This window comes from Diadema antillarum, unplaced genomic scaffold (assembly GCF_040938485.1).
Source record: "Diadema antillarum isolate AM-2024a unplaced genomic scaffold, OU_Dant_1.0 scf00000047, whole genome shotgun sequence".
Classification (NCBI taxonomy): Eukaryota; Metazoa; Echinodermata; class Echinoidea; order Diadematoida; family Diadematidae; genus Diadema; species Diadema antillarum.
This window is the reverse complement of record NW_027270936.1, coordinates 1,334,095-1,358,788: the sequence shown is the minus strand read 5'-3', so window position 1 is coordinate 1,358,788 and position 24,694 is coordinate 1,334,095. Positions and strand designations below refer to the sequence as shown.

General features: G+C 41.6%; 1 protein-coding gene across 1 annotated transcript in view; it reads left to right on the top strand.

The window, feature by feature from the left end:
• Positions 1-24,694, top strand: part of LOC139715369 (E3 ubiquitin-protein ligase MYCBP2-like) — a 74,975-nt gene extending 50,281 nt beyond the window's left edge. Inside the window, exons 21-43 of the mRNA XM_071626942.1 lie at positions 30-200; positions 966-1,153; positions 2,090-2,257; positions 2,564-2,779; positions 3,500-3,613; positions 4,170-4,394; positions 4,686-4,914; positions 5,775-5,947; positions 6,638-6,718; positions 7,546-7,848; positions 8,311-8,630; positions 9,232-9,343; positions 10,030-10,149; positions 10,829-10,936; positions 11,566-11,694; positions 12,226-12,361; positions 12,730-12,836; positions 13,733-13,918; positions 18,355-18,462; positions 20,344-20,553; positions 21,056-21,163; positions 21,958-22,123; positions 24,005-24,694. Of these exons, the coding sequence (XP_071483043.1) occupies positions 30-200; positions 966-1,153; positions 2,090-2,257; positions 2,564-2,779; positions 3,500-3,613; positions 4,170-4,394; positions 4,686-4,914; positions 5,775-5,947; positions 6,638-6,718; positions 7,546-7,848; positions 8,311-8,630; positions 9,232-9,343; positions 10,030-10,149; positions 10,829-10,936; positions 11,566-11,694; positions 12,226-12,361; positions 12,730-12,836; positions 13,733-13,918; positions 18,355-18,462; positions 20,344-20,553; positions 21,056-21,163; positions 21,958-22,123; positions 24,005-24,120 (3,794 nt within the window). The 3' untranslated portion in view covers positions 24,121-24,694. The remainder of the gene's footprint in view (positions 1-29; positions 201-965; positions 1,154-2,089; positions 2,258-2,563; positions 2,780-3,499; positions 3,614-4,169; positions 4,395-4,685; positions 4,915-5,774; positions 5,948-6,637; positions 6,719-7,545; positions 7,849-8,310; positions 8,631-9,231; positions 9,344-10,029; positions 10,150-10,828; positions 10,937-11,565; positions 11,695-12,225; positions 12,362-12,729; positions 12,837-13,732; positions 13,919-18,354; positions 18,463-20,343; positions 20,554-21,055; positions 21,164-21,957; positions 22,124-24,004) is intronic.

Below are 24,694 nucleotides of genomic sequence, written 5' to 3'. Positions count from 1 at the left end.
GACATTACCTTGTTTGCTTGACTGCCAAGGTGCCTTCATGCAATCATCCTCTCGACCCAAGCTGGTCAGTGGCCAGTCTGTGGACCACTCGCGCCGGGTGGCCTACTTCCGCTCCGCGTCCATGAACGCCCCCGGCTATGTCGTGGCGCAGAGTGAGAGCAGGGTCAAAGTTCGGCGGCGGAACAACAGCGGCAGTTCAGGTAAGTGGAATATCCCTGTGCAGTACCATTTGTTCATGCAGAATGAGTTTTAGACATACAGAAAGACACATTGTCATTGATGATAGTATATTTATCATCTATTTGATAGCAATGGTTGGTAGTGCCTTGCCCTATTAATCAGCGTTCTCTCCACGTAGGAATGCTCAGAGATTTTTATCAAGCAAGCTCTCAAGTAAAGTATCCTTGATTGGGTTGTAGTGTACTTTGATTGGTGTTTTGCATCCACTTTACACATTTATCATTATGAAACCAATGTGAATCTTATTACATATGTGTGTCTTTAGTGAAGTATGTATAGGCATGCAGCATTTGTATGGATATGAATGTGTAAATAGATGTACATGTACATATAGATGATATACAGTATGTCTATGTTTACATTTGTGTGTTCAAATGCATAATGTACACTTTGGTGTGTACTGTATATGGCATGTACAGTACTGACAGCGAATTATTTTCCATGCAAACATTCGGGAATATTCGGGAATATTCAGAAATAATTGACATATTGAATAATTGAATATTCGTGAATATTTGCGAATCTACGATGCGCGAATATGCCTGCAGTGCGCAAAAATGCACAAACATTCGCGAATATGTGGAAAATAATTCGCTGTCGGTACTGTACATGTTAGTAACTATATGCGTATGTACATATGTATGTATGTATGTATGTATGTATGTATGTATATGTGCAGCTATAGTAATGAAACTGGCACCCATTCCCTCCGATGTCTTTTCTAGATGGTTCTTCCCTTCTCCGGCGTCCCTCAGCCCTCCTGGCCAGGCTGATAGAGGGCAGGACCTTGGGTGTGTTGGCCCTCCACCGTCCAGTCATGCTCTTCATCGCCCAGCGCCATGACCTGGATGGCCTGAGACTGGCCATGAAGCAGGCCCTTAGGAAAGGAGCTTGCAGGGTCTACTCCATGCAGGTCAGTAGGAAAACTGCCTTAGCCCCCTTTGTGGTTAGACCCTTAGCAGTAATGTGCCATGCTCTTTCACCAGTATTTAGATAAAGCATCCGTGCTTGACCTCATTGTAAAGTTAGCCAGCACACTCAGGCATAACAATGTGCCTCAGACCAACAGGAAGGCGGTACTGACACAATAGGGATTAAGAGGATCAGGTAATCTCCACAAATTGGCATTTATTAGTTGCCAGGTATCTTGTGCCAATCAGTGAAGACAGTGCCGTATGGGATAAAGCTCACCTGAGCTAGAGGCTCACATGTGTGTTAGCTCCTAGGTCGTAATGAATTGTTATTAAGGTGTCCAGTTTGACAGGAACGTTGACAGGAATTGTCCTCACAGGCAGGAGGTATAACCTTACTCAAGTGGTACAGGTGGCCCACATCAGGGTCCAGGGGCAGGCCTTCTGCATCCCCTTCTATTGCCCCATTGTCATTCATATTTCAGCAGGATTCTCCCCTGATGCTTTCATACATTTTTTTCTTTTTATCTGTATGCTTTGTATTATGGGGTAGTTGTAATCGTCAGTTGGGCAAGAATTTTTGTGTTTTTTAGTTTGCCTCATAATAACAAGGAGCTGTAATTCTAGTCATTTGGAAAGCCTTACATTCTGTGTGGTATGCAATAGTCTGATATTAGGATTTCAGCTGTTGAACATTGGTGGGGAAGTATAATTCCTGTATCTGCTTTGTGGTGATCATTTGTGAAGGGGGAGGCCTTTTTCCTTATGTATTGTAATGATGAGTAGTACTGATTAATTTTTACAGAAGAAATATTATGATCCTTTGTGTTGTATTAAAGATTAATGATATAGATGTTGAAAGCTGAACCAGAGCTTATCTCAGCCATAAATGTTTAAGCAAATTCTCCATTTCCCCCTTATATTGTTGTGGTCATTAGGCCCTGAATTGGCTGCTACGAAGTGTTACCCAGCTGACCTGCCTCCATGACCTCCTGTGGCACTTTGTGGCTGCCCTCACCCCGCCCCAGGGGGAGAAGGAGGGAGAGGAAGATGGGGAGAACAGCAAGGAGAAAGAGGAGAAGAAGGAGAAGAAAGAACCTGATCAGGTCAGTGATGATAGGGATAATGGTGACCATTGTTGGTAATGAGTGATGGAAGATGATGATGGCAACGACAACAATGTGATGATGATGATGATGATGACAATAACGACAACGACGATGATGATGCATCACCGACCTATGTTGTTTTTATCTCTTCCCATATGTTCCTAGTAATGCATTCTTGTCCATACCACTTTGTAAAGTTATCATAACTTTGAGAAATTTAGTGAAAAATCTTCAAGCAGAAAGGAAGCATTTGTTGAACAAATGATGGGAGAAACCGATCATTTTCTTGATTATGCTTTTCAGGAGCTAGATGGCCTGATGTGTGAGCATCCTCTGTCAGACATCACCATTGCTGGCGAGGCCGTCCAGCCACTCCCAGCAACCTTCCACAGCCTCCTGCAGACGGTTGCCACGGTGATGATGCACCTGCCAACGGGCGGGGCTCTGCAGCAGATGGCCATGCGCTGTTGGTGTCTGCGCTTCCGGCAGGCCGATCACGTCTTCCTTCACCGCTCACAGGTGCGGACTGGTTGTAACACAAACCACTGGTCAGATAGCATCTCTTGATTTGCAAGTGCAGATGGACAGTAGATATAGTGGTTGTATTTAACAAGCCTTCCCAAAATCCAACAGAAGTCTTCAGATGTAGGTCAAAAGCAGTTAAGTGTCAGTATGTTTTCATGGTGTGGTCATGTTATCGTCTGTGGACCTCATATCAGAGCACAGACTTTCTAATGTAAATGAGTGGTACACTTGTTATTGATCTTCTTATTTGTGATAAGCATTGTGGATTTGACCAAGAGTGTGATTAAAAGTAATGCGGTACCAGTAGGATAGTAAGTTTGTTTTTGCAAGCATGATTTTAAATGTCATATTGATACTTGGGGGTGCTGGGGAACGGGTACATTTCTTTTTCTCATGTTATCTACATTGTATGATTAAAAGTTTTACACTTGACCAAGATAACTCATTTTAAATTGTAAATAGAATTATTGTTTGCATTCATGATTTGGCTTGGACAGACCAAATGACAAATTCATCAAATACAGAATGTAGGCATCATGGATAAATCAGACTCATTCAAAACCTGAATGTAAATTGTGCCAATTGACCTGTGCATTTATCCTGTTCCATAACTTCAAGCTCATCCATACTGACATGAAATAGAGATACCTTCATTTGTGATTACTGCCTGGAGATGTTTTACCTGTGTATTTCTGCAAATGTATCCACACACAGGTCTTCAGCAATATCAACCAGATCTTGTCCAAGTCTGATGAAAGTGAAGGAGATGGTGAGGGCAGTCTCAGTGGGAGTGTGGTGTCTGCAGCTGAGTCTAGTCTTGCATCTCAGGTAGGTTCCAGGAATAGCAGCATGGAGGCAAAGTCATACAATCAGACTGTTTGAATGGAGTTGATACATGGTAGTGCGAGCTGTGCTCCTCAACTCCATAGGCTTTACATAGTTGGTATTCCAGTTTTCACTCGAGAATGTGAGAAATTATATTATATTTTTTTTATTTGTTGAGTCAAGTTTTGGGGCATGATATGGAAGGTATTTGATTGGTTTCAGAGGATGATGTTAAATAATGAAAATAGCTGTTGTGCTAAGAATTAGATGTTTATAATTCACAAGGCAGGGGGAATCTGAAGAAAGCTCCTTTGAATATGCTTACTGGCATACATGTATATTTTTCTTTAGCTAGAATATATGTCTCATTTCTAAACATGGCCATCGTCATGAATTTTGTTAAAGTCCTCTCATGTTTATTATTATTGTGCTCAGATATTTCGAGTTGTTTTTGTGTGACGTAAACTACAAAAACATGGACATGGTGTATGATGTTGTGTGTTATTTCATATCTTTATATGCTGTATATTTATTTTCCCATGACTTCTTGACCTGGCAGGGTCCAGTGAGGGTGGAGCTGCTGAAGGACATCACCACCTCCGTGGAGCTACAGGTGTCCAGCCGAGCGGCCATGCTGCCCAGCCTGGTGGACGGCTCCACGGAAACCTTCTGGGAGTCCGGTGATGAGGACCGGAACCGGAACAAGTTTGTCACCGTCTCCTGTGGAAAGGGCATGACGCTGGGCATGGTGGCCATCCACGCTGACAACTCACGTGATCTTGGGGTAAGCAAAAATATGTTTAATGGTGGATAATTTCATGGTACACCATGTATTCTTTCGTGGATGTGAGTATGGTCCTGAAAAGGACTATACTCAACCTTGAAATTTTAGTAAGCGTTTTCTAACCATCCTCAGGAGAATACAATTTGTTATTTGATACAAGAGTTTGCAGAGTTCTTGTGAGTTTCATCTCCTTTTGCAGAAGACAAAAGCAAATCACAATGGAATTTGATCCAGTTTAAGTCAAGATTGCCATCTGTATACTTTCCCCCTTTTTGTGTGTCATGCTTGTAGAACAAAGTGACAACCATGAGATTTCTAGCTGGCTCCAGCGTGGACAGCCTCATCAAGATACAAGTCTCCAACCTGGATGTCCGGCACACCGGGTGGGTGACCTGCGATCTCTCGGGTTGCCCCGAGGGGTCAAGGGTCATACGGGTGGAGCTGAAAGGTCCAGACAGTCACCTGAGGATCAGACAGGTCAAGGTGCTGGGAGAAAACAAAGGGGAGACATTGTCAGTAGGTGAGCAATGTTTAGACATCTTCCTTCCAGTCCAGACACATTTTATTTTTGAGTGTTGCATGCATGTGTACCTGCATTAACAGTATTTGGTGGATAACGCTGTTCATTAAGACAATCTCAATATTGTATGTGTCAGATGAGGATGTCAGGATTGGGAAAAAAAACACAGTTTAAATTAATAACAGCATAAATGGTTTGAGTGTCAAGTGACCATCGATTCATTTGTTTTAATACAGCATTTTCATAAGAATTGTATACTTTGTGCTACAGTGAGATATTGTGTGAGTGGATTTATTCTACGAGGCCATGTAGGAAGCTCTTAAATGCTAATGAGCATTTTAGTGCTGCTGGGCAGATGGCTTCAAGTGCCTTCCAAAGGACCAGGCCATGAAGATATAAGGCCTTGCTTAGGGGCACCCGCTACCTTACTTTAACTAGGGACTTCAAGATTGAGAATCCTTGCAGGGCTCAACACTAACTTTTTTTTCTCTCTCTCTGATAGCCCATTTAAAACATTCTGTAAATATGAAATTTTAGTGGCCAGAAAAAAGGAATGTATAGGCCCGAAATAAGAGGAAATGTTGACACCTTATGTTGAATTTTAGTTGCCCGATCAGGCCACCAAGAGATAACCTTTTTGAAAATTTGGTGACCCACCATCAATTTTTAGTGGCCATCAATTTTTAGTGGCCACAGGGCCAAAGCCGGTGTCAAACCCTGCCCTTGGTCTTAGTCACTGTGCCACAGTGATTCTTAAATGACTACAATTACTGCACACATAAAGCACAGAGGTAATAGTGCTTATGATATTCATGTGGATAGATTACCACACAGCGTTCATTTGCTTCTCGCGTCCTCAGGCTCACAGCCATCAGCGATGAACCTCCAGCAGCAAAACTGTGTCGGTGAGACGCTACGGGTCTTCCGCCTGCTGACCTCCCAGGTGTTCGGCCGGCTGCTGTCAGACGAAGAGCCGGTCAACAAGGACGCACAGGCCATGAAACCTGGAGATATGCAGACGCCGGACGATGAGGTATGCTCAGTGCAATACATATGTCCACTCTACCTTTTGGCCCCTAACCATCCATACTTGTCTTGAACCATGCTCAATTTTTCTCCCAATGATATATGTTTGTACATGTATATCTCTCTCTGTCTTCATCTTCAGATTTTTTATTTGTTTCATTGATTGAGTTGATGAGGTGCAAGATTAATGCTCTGAGTAGAACTAAAGAGTTTTCCCTCCAGGTCATATTAAGATTTTAAAATAATAGCATTCTATCTTTGTTTTTTTGTTTTTTTATGCAGACCTGTGAAATTTGTGCAAGTTTCTCAGTACCCATGTGTCTGGGACATATACCATTCTTTGGTTTGCTTCAGAGTAGAAAGATGAAAATGTAGGTTCCCTTTGTTGAGTTTCAGTTTTGCTATATTCTGTGCAGCTACCACAACAAAGGGAGTTGCTTGTCTGAAGTTAATACATTTCAGTCGGCTCTAACATGATTAGTACTGTAGAATATTAAATGAAGGCACTTTGTGAGCTTAATGTTGAAAGTCAAAGAATTGATAGAATGTAAAATTGTAAGCATGACAACAGTGTGGCTATACCTGATCTTCTCTTTTACTCTTTTAGCTTAACTTCCCCCAAAATATATTTGAATATCTTAAGTGTCGGCAAGTTGCCATGGAGATGTCAATTGTCATGTTTCTATGCCCTTTTTAGGAGACCAATGACTGTGACCTGAAGGAACACATGGTGGGCATCCTGTTCAGTAGACAGAAGCTGAGCAACCTCCAGAAACAGGTGGGTTGCCGTGGTGATGGGGATGATGTACCCCTTCACAGACATCACCTGATGAAATGGTGCAGCATGGAATGGAGGAAGGTGTAGGGCCAACTGAGACATTGGACAGAGCACAGTATTATTTTACAAGTTTTCATGTGAAATTGTGTGTCATATTCACAATTATCACGATTATGTAATGACTGATTATGTGAAACTGAATTGCTGTCAAAACATCCCTTTTGAACAATCACTTTGGAATCCAAATATTGTATACCCTGCAGAATATGGTGCTGTTTTTTGATACTTCAAGTATTCAATTATGCATTAACGCAACGCTTCATTGATCAATCAGTTTTTGTATGTGTGTGTGTATTATTTTATTATATGTGTTTTTTGAATAATTTGTCAGTACACTTTAATGTGTGTAAATATGTTTGATGTAAGTATGTTTGATTTGTGCATATATGTTTACAGTCATGGGTGGCGATATGATGGTAATAGAGGAAGATGAAGAGGAAGATGGTGTGAGGCTTGAATTAGAATCTGTGCCAGACATTCTTCTATCATAGTGGGGACTGCACCACTCATTTCTTATCTAACCAGCCAACACGGGCGAAAGAATTAATTTCCCCCACTGAGTATCTGAAATCTTAGAGTTTTCCGCAAAGGGAAACAGGTGGCATAGAGGTCTTATTGTGCTTGGAAGTTAAGTATGTGTTTTGTATATGTACATAGTGTCAGTGGTGTTGAAAAGTATAAGTCATAATGCAGCTTTTTCAGTCAGAAGATATACAGAGATGATGAGACGTACTGATTGATGTCTTTCTTGCCCCTGTCCCCCTCAGGTGTGCTCTCACATAGTGCAGGCGATCCGTAAAGAGACCATCAAGATGCAGGATGACTGGGAGGCCAGTCTTGTGGCCTCCAGCAAGCTGACCCCCACCAGCACCCCGTCTTCCTCTGCCCCGTCCTCATCGGCCCTGGACCAGTCTACCTCGGTGCCGGATGCCTACTGCTTCGAGCTGCTGTCCATGGTCCTGGCCCTGAGTGGTTCCCACGTCGGCCGGTCCTACGTGGCCCAGCAGGACGGGCTCCTGCTGGACCTGGTCTCGCTGCTGCACACGGGGACGCCTCGCATCCAGAGACAGGTTGGTTGCTTGGCTTCTTAAGAGTGTGGAAGATCTCATCCAGCATTCTCTGGTAGATCTCTTTGGATACACTGTGATGCAGGAAATATGGAATGAGGACTGTTAGAGGAGGGCCCTGTTTCACTAACATGGGAATCATATCGAGCCAAATGATAACGAAAGTTGGGACAGATTCAGATCAGATCTAATTTGGAATGATACAGAGGCATTCAACATGTGTTTAAGAACGTGGGCAGATGGACGCAGGATAGTGTTCCCAAATGGCTGAGTGAAACATTTCCTAACCTCTGACGACTGATTGATCCCAAATTGTTCCTAGGATCAGTTGACTTGAACTTAGGATTAGTATTACTTGTGAAGGGATGAGAAAAAGATTAGTATTACTTGTGAACGAATGAGAAATACCCCACTATGTGAGGACAGAAGTTGGCAGATTTTGTGCCTGTGTTTTGCACCCTGCAGGTGACGGCTGTTCTCCGTCGCTTCCTGCTGGAGATCTCTCCCAAGCTCTTCAAGCAGATTATGGGGGTGACATCCCTGCCCCCCGACGACCTCAGCCTCCTCACACAGGGCAAGGGTGACAACGGCCCGGACACCCCCGCCGAGGACTATCTAGGAGTCCTCGACGTCTTCCTGGCATGCATTGCCAAGGCCCTGACAGTTCAGACCAAAGTCAAAGGGGGGTGGCAGGCCGTCCAGAGCAGAGGGACATCAGAGTTTGGGCTGGGCAGCGGAAGGGGAACACACTCCTACACACTGGCTAAGCTTCAGCAGCAGACAAGGTAGATATTTCAACAGCATTTTTATAGTAGCATATATGCATTCAAAGTTAAAGTCAACCTCTACATTGATGCTGATTATTTTATTCACTCAAAACTGAATGGAATTTTTAACTGAGGCAAAAAAGAATGCACTTCCAAGGAACATGAATTATTAAAGAGGCTAATTTTTCAGTTACTATGCTGATTAATTTGTTAATTAATGACATTACTGTATGCATGAACATGCATTTTACATAATTGACAGACTTTTCAGGCAGAATGCCATATTCTTCTTGGACTAGACAGCACCCTCAGGTGTCGGGTATGTGTGCTCTTAGGTGTTGAATGCTGATATTGTCTTAGTGCTTCCTATTCTTCCTATCATGAAAATATACAAAGTCTTAATAGTTGGGTATGTATCCATCACCCTAGTTTAAATGTTGTGAACTTTTGCGGAACTGATCTACAATCTGACAGACTACAACATTCTTAGCTAAACCGTATAATCATCCTCCAAGAACCAGCTGGGGGTAGTAGCTCTGTCATCTGTGGATACACTGTAACTATAATGGTTTCTAATCTGTTTTTCTCTGTGTTTGTTTTGCCTTCAATCATTTCTCAGTACGGAGGAGTCTCCAGTGAGGAGATCTGACAGCAAACACTGGTGGCTGCGTGGCTCCATGTCAAACAACATTGCAGAGCAGATCATTGCCCTCATCAAAGACCTTTCAGCAGTAAGTCACTCATTTTTATTCACTGTCGATGTGAGAAACTTAAGAATAAAACTTGTGAGTAAAAGAGCGTGCACGTTTGTATTTTTGTTCACACATGCTGTACAGCTTGCTACACAATAGCCAGTGTATTGCGTGAGATAGCATGATATATAGATAGCCCTATCGCTGGTGAATATGATACGTTCATTTTAAAACTTTGCACTTTTCAGAAAGTGGCATAACAGAAACCTTGGAATAATATTGGCTGGTCTTTTTATTCTGAAATGCGATAGTTTGGTGGTATGAGCAAAAAAAGAAGAAAGGGGTTTCATTACCAAGATTTGTACAATGTATATCTGTAATGCATTTCCTCTTCTCAGCTACGAGGACTATGTACTACATTCATGCAGTTCTGACCTCCTTAGACTCTATGCAGATTTGACACATTATCAAAATATCAATCCATTTGTGTGTCTGCCTTCTTGTTCTTTTGGTTTGTGCATATCTATCTGTATTTATTGATTTATTTGCCAAAAAGACTAGCTTTGCATTCTAGAAGAAGAATCCCAAGAGTCATGAGTGCAAGAAGACTCATACTGTATACGTCATACTTTCTTTGTAATATGTATTGGGTTTTTTTTTCTGAAGTTGAGTCTGCATTCCATGTCATGTTTGTTTTATAATCCTTATGCTGCTTGCTCTCCTAGGGCAAGATTTCCACAGAGTGGGCCAAGGTCACCAAGGGAGCCATCGCAGAGCGCGTCCTGTCCCTCACTAAACTGGACGAGACCAAGAGGGCGCCAGCACTCTGTATCAAGAGCAACACGGTGAGCGCTGAACCGATTGCCTCACTGCATTGAGAAGTTAAAGAGCATCCTATAAAGTATTTGAGAGCTTTTTGATCATATTGCCTCTGTTGTAGTTCTGTCAGTCAATGCTGTGCTTTAAAATATGACATCAGCTGGACTAGACTGCCTCTAGAATATTTGAAAACTCTGAAGATACCCCACATCTGCTAGTAGGATGCTGTCACTGTCTAATTTCAATTCATTGCATTCACACAACAATATCTTTGATAGAGCACAAACTTTTATATTCTATTTCTCGTCTGTGTGAAATGTTGATGGTTGTCAAACTGACAAGGAGTTTGAAGTATCTTTCTATTCCCTTTGGATTTTCAACTTTGCATCAGGTTTCATTGCATCATGTTAACATGCCAGCTTTTAAAGTCTCAGTCATTCAAAGAAAGAGTACTAGAATTCATGAAAATTATCTGTTTCCTAGTCCCTATTAAAAGCTATATATTGTACTCTTCTTTTTTTTACACAATGCTGACTTCTTGTGTAATTTTACAGAAATTGGAGGACTTGTGAAAGATGATAATACCATTGTACTCTAACATTCTTAATTTCCAGCCAAGCAAAACATGAGTCATGACTTTCTGTGCACAAGGCAGGAAGAATAACATTCATCATCATTTGTTTGCTTTCTCTCCCCCTGGTACAGCTGTGGCTGTCCCTGGCCTCGCTGTGTGTCCTAGAGAATGAACATGTAGAGAGACTCTCCTCCAGCCAGTGGGCCCAGGGCAAGGATTCACCCGCTGCCAAACAAAAGGTACTTGGGAGAAGAGGGCGGGGCCCCCTAAGGAGGAGGGAGGGGGGCAGGAATGCTCTTTCTTTCTCAACATTATGCTCAGCTACTGTCATGTAGGATGATGTTTTGTCTTGTTGTCTGCTAGATATTGTAAAACCAGAAACATTTGTGGCATGAAACTTTCGCGAATTTGCCGCCCTTGAAAAAATTATGAGGATGCTCCATGTGCTGGATTGTAAAGACAAAAAACTCTGCATTTTACTTTAGCGAATCATGGCTCCTCTAGGAATTTGCAAAAGTAAGGTGCACATGCAAATTTCTTGTTTTACAGTGGCTTTTGCGGTGTACTGTAAGAGAGCATTATGAAACTGTTATCACTTTGTAAACTGTTGATGCCCTTTTAGCTACAATGAAGTCTTGGTGCGGTTAGGTGATAATTTGGATGGTGTGGTGTGTGCACTGTGCCTTATGAAATGATAACTTCACCGTAGGGTTAACACAATTAATTCATAGCATCCTATACAATGGATATCATATCAACAACTCAGCCAGTTCATTGCATCCCATGCATTGGATATCATGTTACCAAACCACAGTTGGTATACTGTGTTCCTAACAGTAGCATTCCATCTCTTGTCTCTACTCAGCAGCCAACGTGTGATAACCATGACGACGGAGAGACGCTGGCCATCAGCCAGTGTGAACACTGTGGGAATCTCTGTGCTGACTGTGACCGAGTCCTGCATCTACCCAAGCGGAGCCGCAGTCATCAGAGGAAGGTAAGGCCACACTGGAAATTCTGTGTGACAGTCCTGTGGTCTGTGCTTGATAGGATAATTACATGTATTGGTTCCATGACATTTGCTCCTGTGACAATTGCTCCCGTGAAATCTCTGAACACTAAGCCAAACATAAATTCTGATGACAAAGATAACCCTAACCTTAATCATAGTCCTCACATCAAACTAAAACTAAAACCCTATCACAACCTTAATGCTAACCCTAAGTCCTTGGAAAAAATAAGACCAGAGCAATTGTTGCAGAAACGTCGTAGCATTTGGGAGGAAGCACTGAGATCGAACAGCCAATCAACAGGCTTAAAATTCAAATTTTACTAACGCACCGGAAGTGGATAGGACTGAGGTTATTTCACCCGTGACAAGTTCATTTAGTGTAGCACTGTGTACTTTATGTTTCAATATGAAGGACACTCCCACATAAATCTTGACTGTGTTATGTAGTTCTTTGAAGTGGCTAATGCCAATCTGAGTATTCATGCATGTCTTCCTAATTTTGGAATGCTGCACCAGGTGTTCAAGGAGGAGGAGGAATCCATCCGAGTAGATCTGCATGAAGGATGTGGCCGAAGCAAGCTCTTCTGGGTCATGACCCTTGCCGACTCCAAGACACTCAAGGCTATGGTGGAGTTCAAGGAAACAACACCAGGTAAATGCTAAACAGCTGTTGAGCGCTCCTTAAAGTAAGGCAGGTAAACGTAGACTTAGTGCCATTACCAGTTGTAATATCAAGTAACATTTTTCATGGTTCTTACACCAGCATTTCTTACTTTAAAAACCTATAGAAAAACCTGCATGATATCACTTGCTTGAACAAAAACAACATACAAGCTACAAACTTCTTATCAATTTACTTTTCAGTGATTGCTTGATGAATTTGCAGGTGAGAAGAAAAACAACAACAGATGACTAGCTTTATTTCTCTTTTTTTTTTTAATTGTACACTGGTATTTGGCACAACATAATTATGTTCCTTTGGTTGCATTTACTTTCAAACTTAAGGTGGATCAGCCTCAGGCATGGGTGGATCCATTGCCATGGGAACCTGCCGTTTCTGTGGCAACAAAACCCCCTCAGGTCTCCTTGGACCAGCGGGAAGTGTCTGCAGTGATCCAGATTGTCAGGTGAGTCTCTCATTTCTCACCATCTGGCTCACTTGTCCACTCTGGTTACCATCTCTCGCCATCTTTCCTCCCTGTTCATCCTTGGTGTATCACTGTACATGTCCTTTGGTCTTTAAACCCTGCAGCATCATTCTCCAGTACGTGTCCAGTTTTGACATTGGGTGCAATGTATGCAATGAATTGAAAATGATTTCAGAGATTTTCACTGGGCTACTGGTGCTGAAGTGTTAGCCATGAAACTGGAGGTGTGACTTTAACATGACACAGCAAGTCACATTGGGAGAGAAGAAGCTGTATTGCAATGACAATTTAAGCAAGTTGTATCAATTTTAGTTCAAAAGCCGAAGAGCATTCTATTCCTTGGGCTCTGTCCAATGTTTACACCCTGGTGTTTCTCAGCTAACAGTAAGGCTTTCATGCAGAGTACTAGCTCTGTGATTTCATGTTGTGTGAAATAGCTCATCTCAGGTGACTAGATGTAATATAACCACTGCAAGTATGTCATTGTCAATCAATAATTAATGGAGCATAATCATATAGAAGTAGACTCTGATTAAATGATGTGGTAGCTTTTATGCATTAGGCCACGGTCTTGACTTCGATCCCAGTCAAATACATTTATCTGCCATGGGTTTTTTCTGATGGAGAGAGTTATAAAGGTATCTCTGTGAGGGTATAAAGGAAAAGAGGAGGGTAATCTTAACCAGCATGGAGCCTAAGGAGGCAGATTAGAAATGTTCTCCATGTGGGGAGAGTGCATATGGGGAAGGGGAAGGAGGGCTCCACTTTTCTGGGTTACTAAGTAATGAAGTATTGAAGTGGAATCATGAGAGATGATGTAAGACTCTAGAACATTTTAGAGAGTAAACCCTGATGCCCCTGCTCTCTTCACCCAGCGCTATGCCGAGAATGCCTGCACCAAGGTCCTACCGTGTGGTCACGTGTGTGGGGGTATCCTGGAGGAGGCGGAGTGTCTTCCCTGTCTCCATGGCTGCGTACCCACCTCCAACCTGAAGCAGGATGCAGACGACATGTGTATGATCTGCTTCACCGAGGCTCTGGCCTGCGCCCCTGCCATTCAGGTATAATCCCTTCCAGGCCATATTTGGTCTTCTGTTTTGTGAAAAGAATATTTGTGATGTTACTTTTTTTTTTTTTTTTTTTTTTTTTTTTTTGGTGTGCGCCTCCATAGGTAGCCCCACTCATTTAGGGCTCTGATTATATTGTCTCTTTTACCTGGTTTTTGCTGCATTTTTGCAGTATGGTTGTTTATATTGTATTCTGTTTGTGTCAAGGATCTTGCTAGACCATTTCCAGTCAATTTGTTGGTAAGTTAGCTGTATATTTAAGCAGATGAATTTTGTATCTTGATACTGTTGCCTACTCTGTATTGCCATTTTCAGTGTCCAGCTCAGTGTTGTACACTTGCTTCATGCATCTTGTATGTGTACTTGCTTTGTACTTTCAATAGCACCTTTTGTTGTCACACCGTTCACATGTGTATGTCAATAGCATCACCTCCACAGCAATGGAGGGGATTAAGATCTGGCGTCTCTGGCATCTCTTCTTTTGTATACCTCTGATTGTATCTCTCTTGAACGTGAACCATGTATTCATGCTGCCAACTGATGCTTGTAACTGTAATCACAGTCTACTTTCTCCTGTTCACAGGCTTGTCAGACACTGTGGTAAACCTGTTGCATACTATAGCAACACATGTGCATGTTTTCAGTTAGCCATCCTACTGTCCGGTGACATTCAAACAAACCCAGGTCCATGTACTGAAGTCGATGTAATGCAACATGCTAATGAGTATTGCAGTAGTTTTCAACCGAATCGTATTACATATGATGTACATGTCCTCCATCAGTTTAATGGGAAGCCCAGTCATCTACTTCCTTTGACTGTTTGGAGAAGGGTATGTGATCTTGGAATTGCGCAGCAGCGGCGTACTCACAGGGGACGCCGTAGGCGAAGGATTCCAAGGTCACAGTCCCTTTGTGATGCTTCCAGTGGGTCTCAATTTGGTTTATGGAACGCAAGATCCTTGACGAATAAAGTCGATGCAGTGTCAACTCTGATCATAGATAATGATATTGATGTGTTAGTCATCACTGAGTCATGGCTATCAGGTGACCAGAGGGATGAGCCTACCCTTGCTGAATTGAAATTATCCCTTCCAAATTTCAATATTATCAATCATCCCAGAAAGACATCTAGAGGAGGTGGTATCTGCGTCCTGTATAGGTCTGCTGCGCGTTGTGTTGTCAATGACACACACAAATTTATGTCTTTTGAACTGCTAGATTTCACGATTCATCTCACTTCTTCATCTACTGTTCGGGTTTATTGCATTTATCGCCCACCCCATTCCTCTCGTCACACCTTTACCAGCAACGACTTTCTTGATGAGTTTTTAACTCTCCTCGAGAGTGCTGCTGTTGATGCTCATCCAACCATTCTTCTTGGTGACTTTAATATACATGTAGATGATTCTGCTGATAGTTTCGCTCAGTCTTTTCTCAATGCCGTCGAAGCCTTTGGGTTTCATCAACATGTTAAGGGTGCCACTCACCAAGCAGGCCACACACTTGATTTAGTCTTTAGTAGGAAATCTGAAGATATTATTTCCCATATCACTGTATTGCCATCTTTGCCATCTGATCACTCCGCCATTCTTTCTGCCATTAATCTTAAAGGCCCACCAAATCCTAGAAGGAAAGTAAGCTTTGGAAAGCTTCGCAATATTGACACCAACTCTTTCCGCCAGGATATTAAACAGGCTTTGTTGACTTCCCAGTGTACATCTTGTCCTACAGAAGCAATTTCAATGTATAATGAATGACATGCTGAGTAATCTGTTGGACAAGCATGCCCCTGTTAAAACCGTGACTGTGACAATTAGACCCAATGCCCCTTGGTTCTCTGATGAGGTTAGGGAGGCCAGGAGGCGTCGGCGTCGTGCTGAACGTCGCATGTTGAAGTCCGGCATGCAGACTGACATGGACCTGTATCGTCAAGAATGTGAGCTGTACTACAGTCTGATTACTGATGCAAAGTCCCAGTACCTGAGAAAAGAGATCGCCAATGCTGACTCGAAACGACTATTCAACTTCGTGAAGAAACTGTCCACCCCTTCTGACTCTGCTATTTATCCTGAACACTCATCTGACTCAGAACTGGCGCACAGGTTCAGTATATTCTTCATGAAGAAAATCGATGATATTGTGTCTTCCTTTGTATCTGACGTGAACCATTTGCAGTTATCCGTCCAGGCTCCTGAGAACTCTTTGAACTGCAACCTGAGCGAGTTTAATCCAGTCACTGATGAACAGCTGCGACGTCTCATCATGCTATCTCCACCAAAATCTTGCAGTCTGGACCCTCTTCCAACTTGGCTGCTCAAAGAGTGCCTTGATGAGCTGCTTCCGGTTCTAAAAAACATCATTAACACATCATTGTCATCGGGTATAGTTCCAATACCTTTCAAGACATCTCTTGTTTCCCCTCTGTTGAAGAAACCGAACCTAGATCCCGATGTCCTGAGCAATTACCGACCAATTGCCAATCTGCCATTTGTGAGTAAGCTTCTTGAAAGGATTGTGTCTACACAGTTAATGTCTTATGTTGACAGTAATCATCTGCTTCCTACAAACCAGTCAGCATACCGCAACCTCCACTCAACAGAAACTGCCTTGTTGAAAGTGCTCAACGATCTCCTTCTTGCTGTCGACAAGGGCAATGAGGCTGCTCTTCTTCTTCTTGACTATTCGGCTGCGTTTGACACGCTCGACCACACGTTGCTACTACAACGACTTAGTAATGACTATTCCATCACAGGCACTGCCATCCAATGGATCAAGTCATATCTTCAAGATCGCACACAGAGGGTGATAATCAATGGGACCTGGTCACGTCCTAGTCCTATCAGCTGCGGAGTTCCGCAAGGATCCGTTGCCGGCCCCCTTCTTTTTCTCCTCTATACAGGTCCACTCACCAGAATCATCAATTGTCATCATGGAGTCAACTACGCTATGTATGCTGACGACACTCAAATTTACATAACTATGTCACCTGGCGATAGGATTGCTGCTGTTAATTCACTGAGAGAATGTCTCAACGACATCAAAACCTGGTCCACTGCCAACAGACTCCGTCTGAACGAAGACAAGTCTGAACTCATCCATTTCTCTTCACAGTTTAGGAGCACAGTTCCTCTACCAGATCTAACTACTCGGGATGGGATTATTAAGGTCTCTGACTGTGTTAGAGACCTTGGCTTTACTTTGGACAAACACTTAACTCTTAAACACCATATCACAAACATTTGTAAGTCTGCATCATGGGGTATTTTCAAAATAGGGAAGATCAGGCGTCTGCTTGATCAATCATCAGCTGAGCGGCTCGTCCATGCCTTCGTCTCCTCCTATCTGGACTACTGCAACTCCCTCCTTGCCGGCCTCCCTCTTTCTCACATATCCCCTCTCCAACGTATCCAAAATTCAGCCGCTAGATTAGTCTCCCTTAGTAGGAGACATGACCATATATCTCCTGTTCTCCGCTCACTTCATTGGCTTCCAGTACATTCCCGTATTACTTTCAAGATCCTACTTCTGACGTACAAAATCACACGCAATCTTGCACCCATATATCTTCAAGACCTAGTCTCTCTCCGCTCCTCCTCTTCTGCCAGACCCCTCCGTTCATCTTCCTCTCTCCAATTACTTCATGGCCCACGTACAAAAACCCGTTATGGTGACCGAGCCTTCTCTTCCATTGCTCCCACTCTTTGGAATAAACTCCCTCTTTATATTCAGAATGCCTCATCTGTCGAATCATTTAAAATTCTCCTTAAAACTCACCTGTTTAATCAGCTGTAATATATATATATATATATATATATATTTTTTTTTTTTTTTTTTTCTGGAGGCGCACACAGTTATCAATTATTGTACCATTGTATCACATGTATTTTTCTTTTCTTTTCTTTTCTTTCTTCTTCTTTTGTTACTGTTAACGTTAATTTTGTTAATGTTATTGTGTTTTCTGGTCTATTTGTATGAGTAGCAAAGTGCGCTTAGAAACGTCAGTATGAAGCGCCATATAAATGCAATTATTATTATTATTATTATTACTCTACTGTTTGCTTGATGTGATGTTGCTCTGACTGTTAACTGTTTACTCTATTGATTTACCATAGCATATTTTATGTCTATCTTTTTTATATCTTTGTGTCTGCACATTTTGACCTGGTAAACATGCATTCGTAGTTTTCACATTTATGGGTTTGCAAATTAAGCTTGTACTGAATATTCCCCTTGCATATATACACCTTGTAGTTGTTAGATATGTTTGTGTGAGATTATTGCTGTGGTAATTGGCTTTCCAATTGCCAGGTTTAGTGACCTTTTCTTGAGGTGCAGTAATAGTTTCTCAGTCACCAGATCTGCATGTCATTGTAATGTTTCGATAACTGAAGTGAGTAATAATGTCTTCTGTCTTGTTACCATGACAACAGCTAATCTGTGGTCACGTCTTCCACCATCACTGCTGTCGAGCCGTGCTGGAGAGGAAGTGGGTTGGTCCCCGCATCACCTTTGGCTTCTCACTCTGTCCCATCTGTAAGGTAAGAGCAAAATCCAGTAGAAACAAGCATCTGTTTTATTTGTACTTAAAGGGATGGTATAATATTGGTAGAGATGAGGATTGGGCATTTAACTTATTGTAAGATATCAAGAAGCCACCTATGAAATAGTATTGAGCGTACCATTCTAAGAGGAATTCAAAGTTTATTTAATGAAAATTTGTTTTGCAATAGCTGAGACATCCAAAAACAAAGTAAAACAAAGCAATCATAATAAAAGGTAGTTCCCATTTTTTATTAGCATTGCTCTGTTTTGGATATGTCCTCCATTTCAAAATCAATTTTCATCAAATAAACACTGAATCCTTCTTGGAATTGCATGCTCTTTCACATTTCATAATATGTTTCTCATTATCGAATCTAAAAATGTTAGAAAGCTCAGGTCTCAACCAAAACTATACGATCCCTTAAAACCGCACAAACACACTCATACATGTAATTTGCGCAGCTGTAAAGACACCCTCCATCTGTAAATCCCAACATGTAAAACAAAGCAAGATAAGAAGACGGAGCACTTGCTTGTGCATCTCCCAAACTATGGAATGACTACCCAGTAGAAATTAGGAAATTTCCAACTGTAGTATTATATGAATTATGAGTTAAAACTCTTTTTTTCTTTCATTTAACTGCTCACCATCATTAAGCACATCAGGGGCTCATGCAGCTCATTATAGATTTATATATTGTTATTGTTATCATTATTATTGTTACTAGTAGTAGAAGTAGTTAGTTTGTATTGATATTAGTATTAGTATTAATATTAGTATTTGTATTGATATTAGTATTAGTATTAATATTAGTATTAGTATTAGTAATAGTATCAGTGTTAGAGCGTGAATTGTGAATCCCTTGTCGGGTGATGTAGCGTGGTACATTCACAACTCTTACTGTACATTCAGACGCGAAGAAAGGCGAAGTACGCAGTTCGATATTCAGTTCATAACGTGTGTATATTTATTGGTAGCAGATATACACACTCTGTATATCCAGCGTAGAATGACAGCGAATATATGAGAGCACTCCCTATAAGGTTACAACATAGCCATATATCTGATGGCCAGGGAGAATCAGAGTTGAGGACTTCTGCCCAAGACAGGGGCGTCCAGAATGATCCCTCTCAACATATGAGGGTCAGATATATCAGGGTTAGTAAGCAAGGGGTCTTCGATGTAAGAATTACTTTGGTTACCTGAAATAAAACTAGACAAAGGACTGACTGTGGGAATTGTAAATACAGGAGTCTGGATTGACTTGGGCTTGACCGGGAGAACAAAGGAAAGGATTAAGTATCGGTTTAATGGGGGTTTACTAGAGGAAATGGTATATTGTGATGGTGGGCTATTACTTGACAAGTTTGCTGGGAAGTTCACTGACACTGCTAATGAAAGAATATAGTAACTTTTAAACTGTAAGAATTGTAAACAGGAGTTTACTGAGAAGTTCTATGACATTGCTATACTGAAAGGATATAGGAACTTTGCAACTGTGGGAATTGTGATGAAAGAATATAGTAACTTTTAAACTGAGAATTGTAAACAGGAGTTTACTGAGAAGTTCTATGACATTGCTATAACGAAAGGATATAGGAACTTTGCAACTGTGGGAATTGTAAACATGATTTGGGATGGACTGGATTTCTAACTGAACCAGTGTTTTAGGGTACCATCTTTCCGTCTTACATAAGTATTAGTTTTAGAAGTACTTGTATATTTTCTTAGTTTTCTATTCATTTTTTTCCTCTCATATGGGATTATCATGAAATGGAAATGAAATGTCTCACATTTCATTTTTCTGTACCAATGATTCTCACAAGCCCGAGTTGTACATTGGAGTTATTGATTATGATCTTCCCCTGTACCCCAGGTGAGCATGAAGCACAGGTCACTGCAAGACGTCCTGAAACCCATCGAGGTGCTAGAGGGCGACGTGAGGCGGAAGGCCCTGATGCGGCTGGAGTACGAGGGGCTCCTGCGGAGTGAGGCTGTCACCACCCAGGGGGCGCGCTTCCACAACGACGCAGCGGGATTCGCCATGAATCGATATGCCTACTATGTGTGCTACAAGTGCAAGAAGGTGTGTAGTTATATGGGCCCAGATGCAACCTCTGTATTTTGTGCAATTAATGTTTTTTGATGCTAGCATGGAAGTTTTAAAGAGAGAGCTTTCAAAAAACGTGAGGGTCTTACTTTAGAAGAAGACAATGGAATAAGGGCAATAGACCTGTGAAAATGTTGGTGATGTCTTTAGATAGAAGGAAAAAATTGTGGCAATGTGAGAATATCTCCTCATCGTTAAACGTTTCATGTTGTGACTAAATGGAATAGAATAAGCATGATATCGCAGTCTTTTCTTTTTTTTTTTTTGCTGTGCATCTAGAATTGTATTTCTTCATACTGTGTACCAAGAACACGTCTTGATTTCTTAAAGGTTTATTTAAAAGTATATCAACAGATGCAGGTATATCAAGAGACATATAAGGGTTTGTAGTACAATTTCGTAGAAATATCAAGACTTTAAAATGCACCACCCACTAAAAAAAAGGTCAATCTGGTATGTCCTCATTTCCCTTGACCAGGCCTACTATGGGGGTGAGGCACGATGTGACCAAGAGGCTGGAATCCAAGAGGACTATGACCCCACTGAGCTGGTGTGTGGGGCTTGCTCAGACGTATCAAGGGCACAGGTGAGTCCCGCTATGAGATGATGTTTAATAAGGAACTTCTTATCTACCATTTCCTTGAAAGTGGAATACCCTTTATGAAGGGCTGATTTGTACATCTCTTGATTCAAAACAAATCTGTGCTATAATATGAAAAAGATGTTTTATTAACACATTTTATCAAGCTGAATTTCCCATCAAAACTGTGCAGTGATACATTAAAAAGAAAGAAGAAAAGAATGAAAATATTTAACAAAAACGTGCTCCTGGCTCTGTTGTCTTGCCAGCTACACAATCAAGGAATATGTTGACGTTTTGCTGGGTTTCTTGTGGGTAATGTGTCATCAAAACCAATGGGTTATTGTGTACCCTGTTTCTTTACATTTATACTATAGTTATCTTGCATGTGTGTGTGTGTGTGTGTGTGTGTGTGTGTGTGTGTTGTTAATATGTACAATAAAATGGATACGTATGTGATAGTTTGGATGAAATCTGTGTTGACATAAAGTCACTGTTTGTATTGTAACTTTGTGTTGAGTGATGAGAGAAATGAGTAACAGAATTCCTTCATTATGCGCATTTGTGACTATTGTGGCAAGATCCAGTGAACAGTCTTGGACAGAGGTTTTGGAAAAAAAAAAGAGAGAGAAGAAATTTAGCCAGATTGTTTGATGATGATGATGATGATGATGATGTCAGGCTTCCTACCCATGATGTGATGTTACTTTTTATGGATATTCATGAATGAAGTCACAGAAATTTTTGGTTGAAAATAAGAGAATTTATGCAATAATCTTGCCATGCAAAATTTTGCCCAGATGTGTGCCAAGCATGGGACAGACTTCCTGGAGTACAAGTGCCGCTACTGCTGCTCAGTGGCTGTTTTCTTCTGCTTCGGCTCCACCCACTTCTGCCAGGCTTGCCATGATGACTTCCAGAGCATCACCACCATCCCCAAGGCAGAGCTACCCCACTGCCCTGCAGGTCAGTCTTGAAAGCAAGCCTACCTTTTTGTGAGTTCACCTACCTTTTGTGAGCTCGCCTACCTTTTGTGAGCTCACTTACCTTTTGTGAGCTCACTTACCTTTTGTGAGCTCACTTACCTTTTGTGAGTTCACCTACCTTTTGTGAGCTCACTTACCTTTTGTGAGCTCACTTACCTTTTGGGAGCTCACCTACCTTTTGTGAGCTCACTTACCTTTTGTGAGCTCACCTACCTTTTGTAAGCTCACTTACCTTTTGTGAGTTCACCTACCTTTTGTGAGCTCACTTACCTTTTGTGAGCTCACCTACCTTTTGTGAGCTCACTTACCTTTTGCTTTGTGAGCTCACCTACCTTTTGGGAGCTCACATACCGTTTTAACGGGGGGGGGGGGGGGGGGGGGGGGGGGGGGGGCTCGACATTCCACGCGATGTATCGCTATTGCGAAAAGCTATCACCATAACGGTTCATGACCTTTTTCTTTCGAGTCTCCCGCATCTTTTGACACCAAATTTGCGATGCCCGGGCACGCAGTTCCGAAGTTGCGCATAAATATGTACGTGCATGTCAGACCAAAAATTGCTCAAAAACGTGAATTCATGTACAATTTCAATGCAAACTGTGCTTACAGGCAAATTTCATAAAAGCATGATTATTTTGGGGTTTTGCTGATCAAAATCAATTAATAACATATTTTTTGGTTCGGAACAATGTCGCGGATAAATTTCATCGAAAAAACAATGCAAAACATAAAGTCGAAAAAACAGAGAAATACATAAAAGATGAAAAAAACAATGAAATACTTCAGAAATTTTTTCTGATAGCACAATTTTTTTCTCTTGCATTTGCTAAGGACACTAAAAAGAATATATACACAAAAAATGTGCCTGTTTTGAGCTTTATTCAGTGATTTATACCAAATTGTCTGATTTCATGCATCATTGTGCATAAATTAGCATAATTTTGCATAAATGATAATTCAAAAGAAAATTAGCTTCATGGTACTTTAGATTACGTCATAGGAAATGTGTGTGCCAATTTTCGTCACAATCGCGCGGTCTACGGCCGCTCTATCATCTACCTAAATAGCCCGGCCTTGTTAGGATTAAAACCTGACTGTCTATTGTGAGCTCACCTACTTCATCCTCCGACCTTTTTTGAGCTCACATACAACTTGTACCTTTGTAAAACTTGGCTGTCTTTTGTGAGCTTACATACCTTTTTAAAATTTGGCTACCTTTTGTGAGCTTACCTGAGCTAAACGGTCAAGGAGGTTGTTGTGATTGATCTTGCTTAATATGTAGATTGCCTTCTCCTTCTGTAAACCAGTGGTCATTGTGCGACCAAACTTGGTTGCTATCATTCGGTAGGGAAGTGAATGCGGTGTCATTCAAAAAATCCATGTGCTGCCCATGGGGGCAAGGGGGTAGGGGTTCAGAGGTCCCCACAATGTGACTTTCAAGCAACATCTTTTATTGAAGTAGAAATTGTACAAGTTCATTGCATTGTTTATTGGGACATGCATAGGTAAAGAATGATTGTTTGTAAGGCCAGAGAAGAGGTACTTGTAGTTGCAAATGATAAACCCTGGAGGGGCGCCACAGGGAAGTTGGTCAAGATTGAGCTTATCTTGATAAAGCTCAGGTGAGCTTAAATCTTCTAAAGTCTCTTACTTTTTCGTCAGGTTGGGACTTGTTTAATAGGGATATGAGTGGAAGTGGAAAGGAAGGATTCTTAACAGTGAAATTAGCAGAGCAAATGTTTGCATATCAAAATCATCAGTGTTGACTTATCGTAACTTCATACTTTTAAACAGGGTGGTCTTTTCAATGTAAAACATAAGTTATCAATATATCTGAATTATTTCTTGTGTGCATACATAGGTCCAGGAGCCAAGCAATTGGATGTTGAGGAGTGTCCACTGCATGTCCAGCACCCACCCACAGGGGAGGAATTTGCCCTCGGTTGCGGGGTTTGCCGGAATGCTCACACATTCTGACGCAGGCTGGAGGAAGGAGAACACGAGGACGGAGCTACACCATCCATGCAACACAGTCTATCTTGCTACTCACATCACAGTGCTTGCATACACATGTGTGATGTATTATGAATGGATGTCATAATGACTTGCTTGAAAACAGAAGGAGAGATAGAGGAAAAAAGCATGAAGTTGCAATTCTTTAGTGATTCAGTCTCGAGCAAGAGAGAAAGTGCAGTGGAAGATGTGGTCATGTCTTAACTTTTGAATATAGAGAAGTGTATCCAGTATTAGTAGGTATAAAAAGATGCTTCTCATTCCACTAGAAGGTACTGCCAACAAAGAGATCAACAGTCACCAGAAAACTGCCACAACACCTGTGGCCAATTGACGAACTACTCGACTGTTCACACAGTCTACCAGCTGTTTTTGTACCATGTGGATTTTTCCCTGTAGAACTCTGATTTAGTGCTGTTTTGTTATTTTGTCTTCTCTCTTTTTTTTTTCTTCAGAAATGCGCACATGTTTGGTCACAAATACTTGAAACTCATTTTTGTGGTGTGTTAGTGAGTCATAATAAGTTTTGGACGTTAAA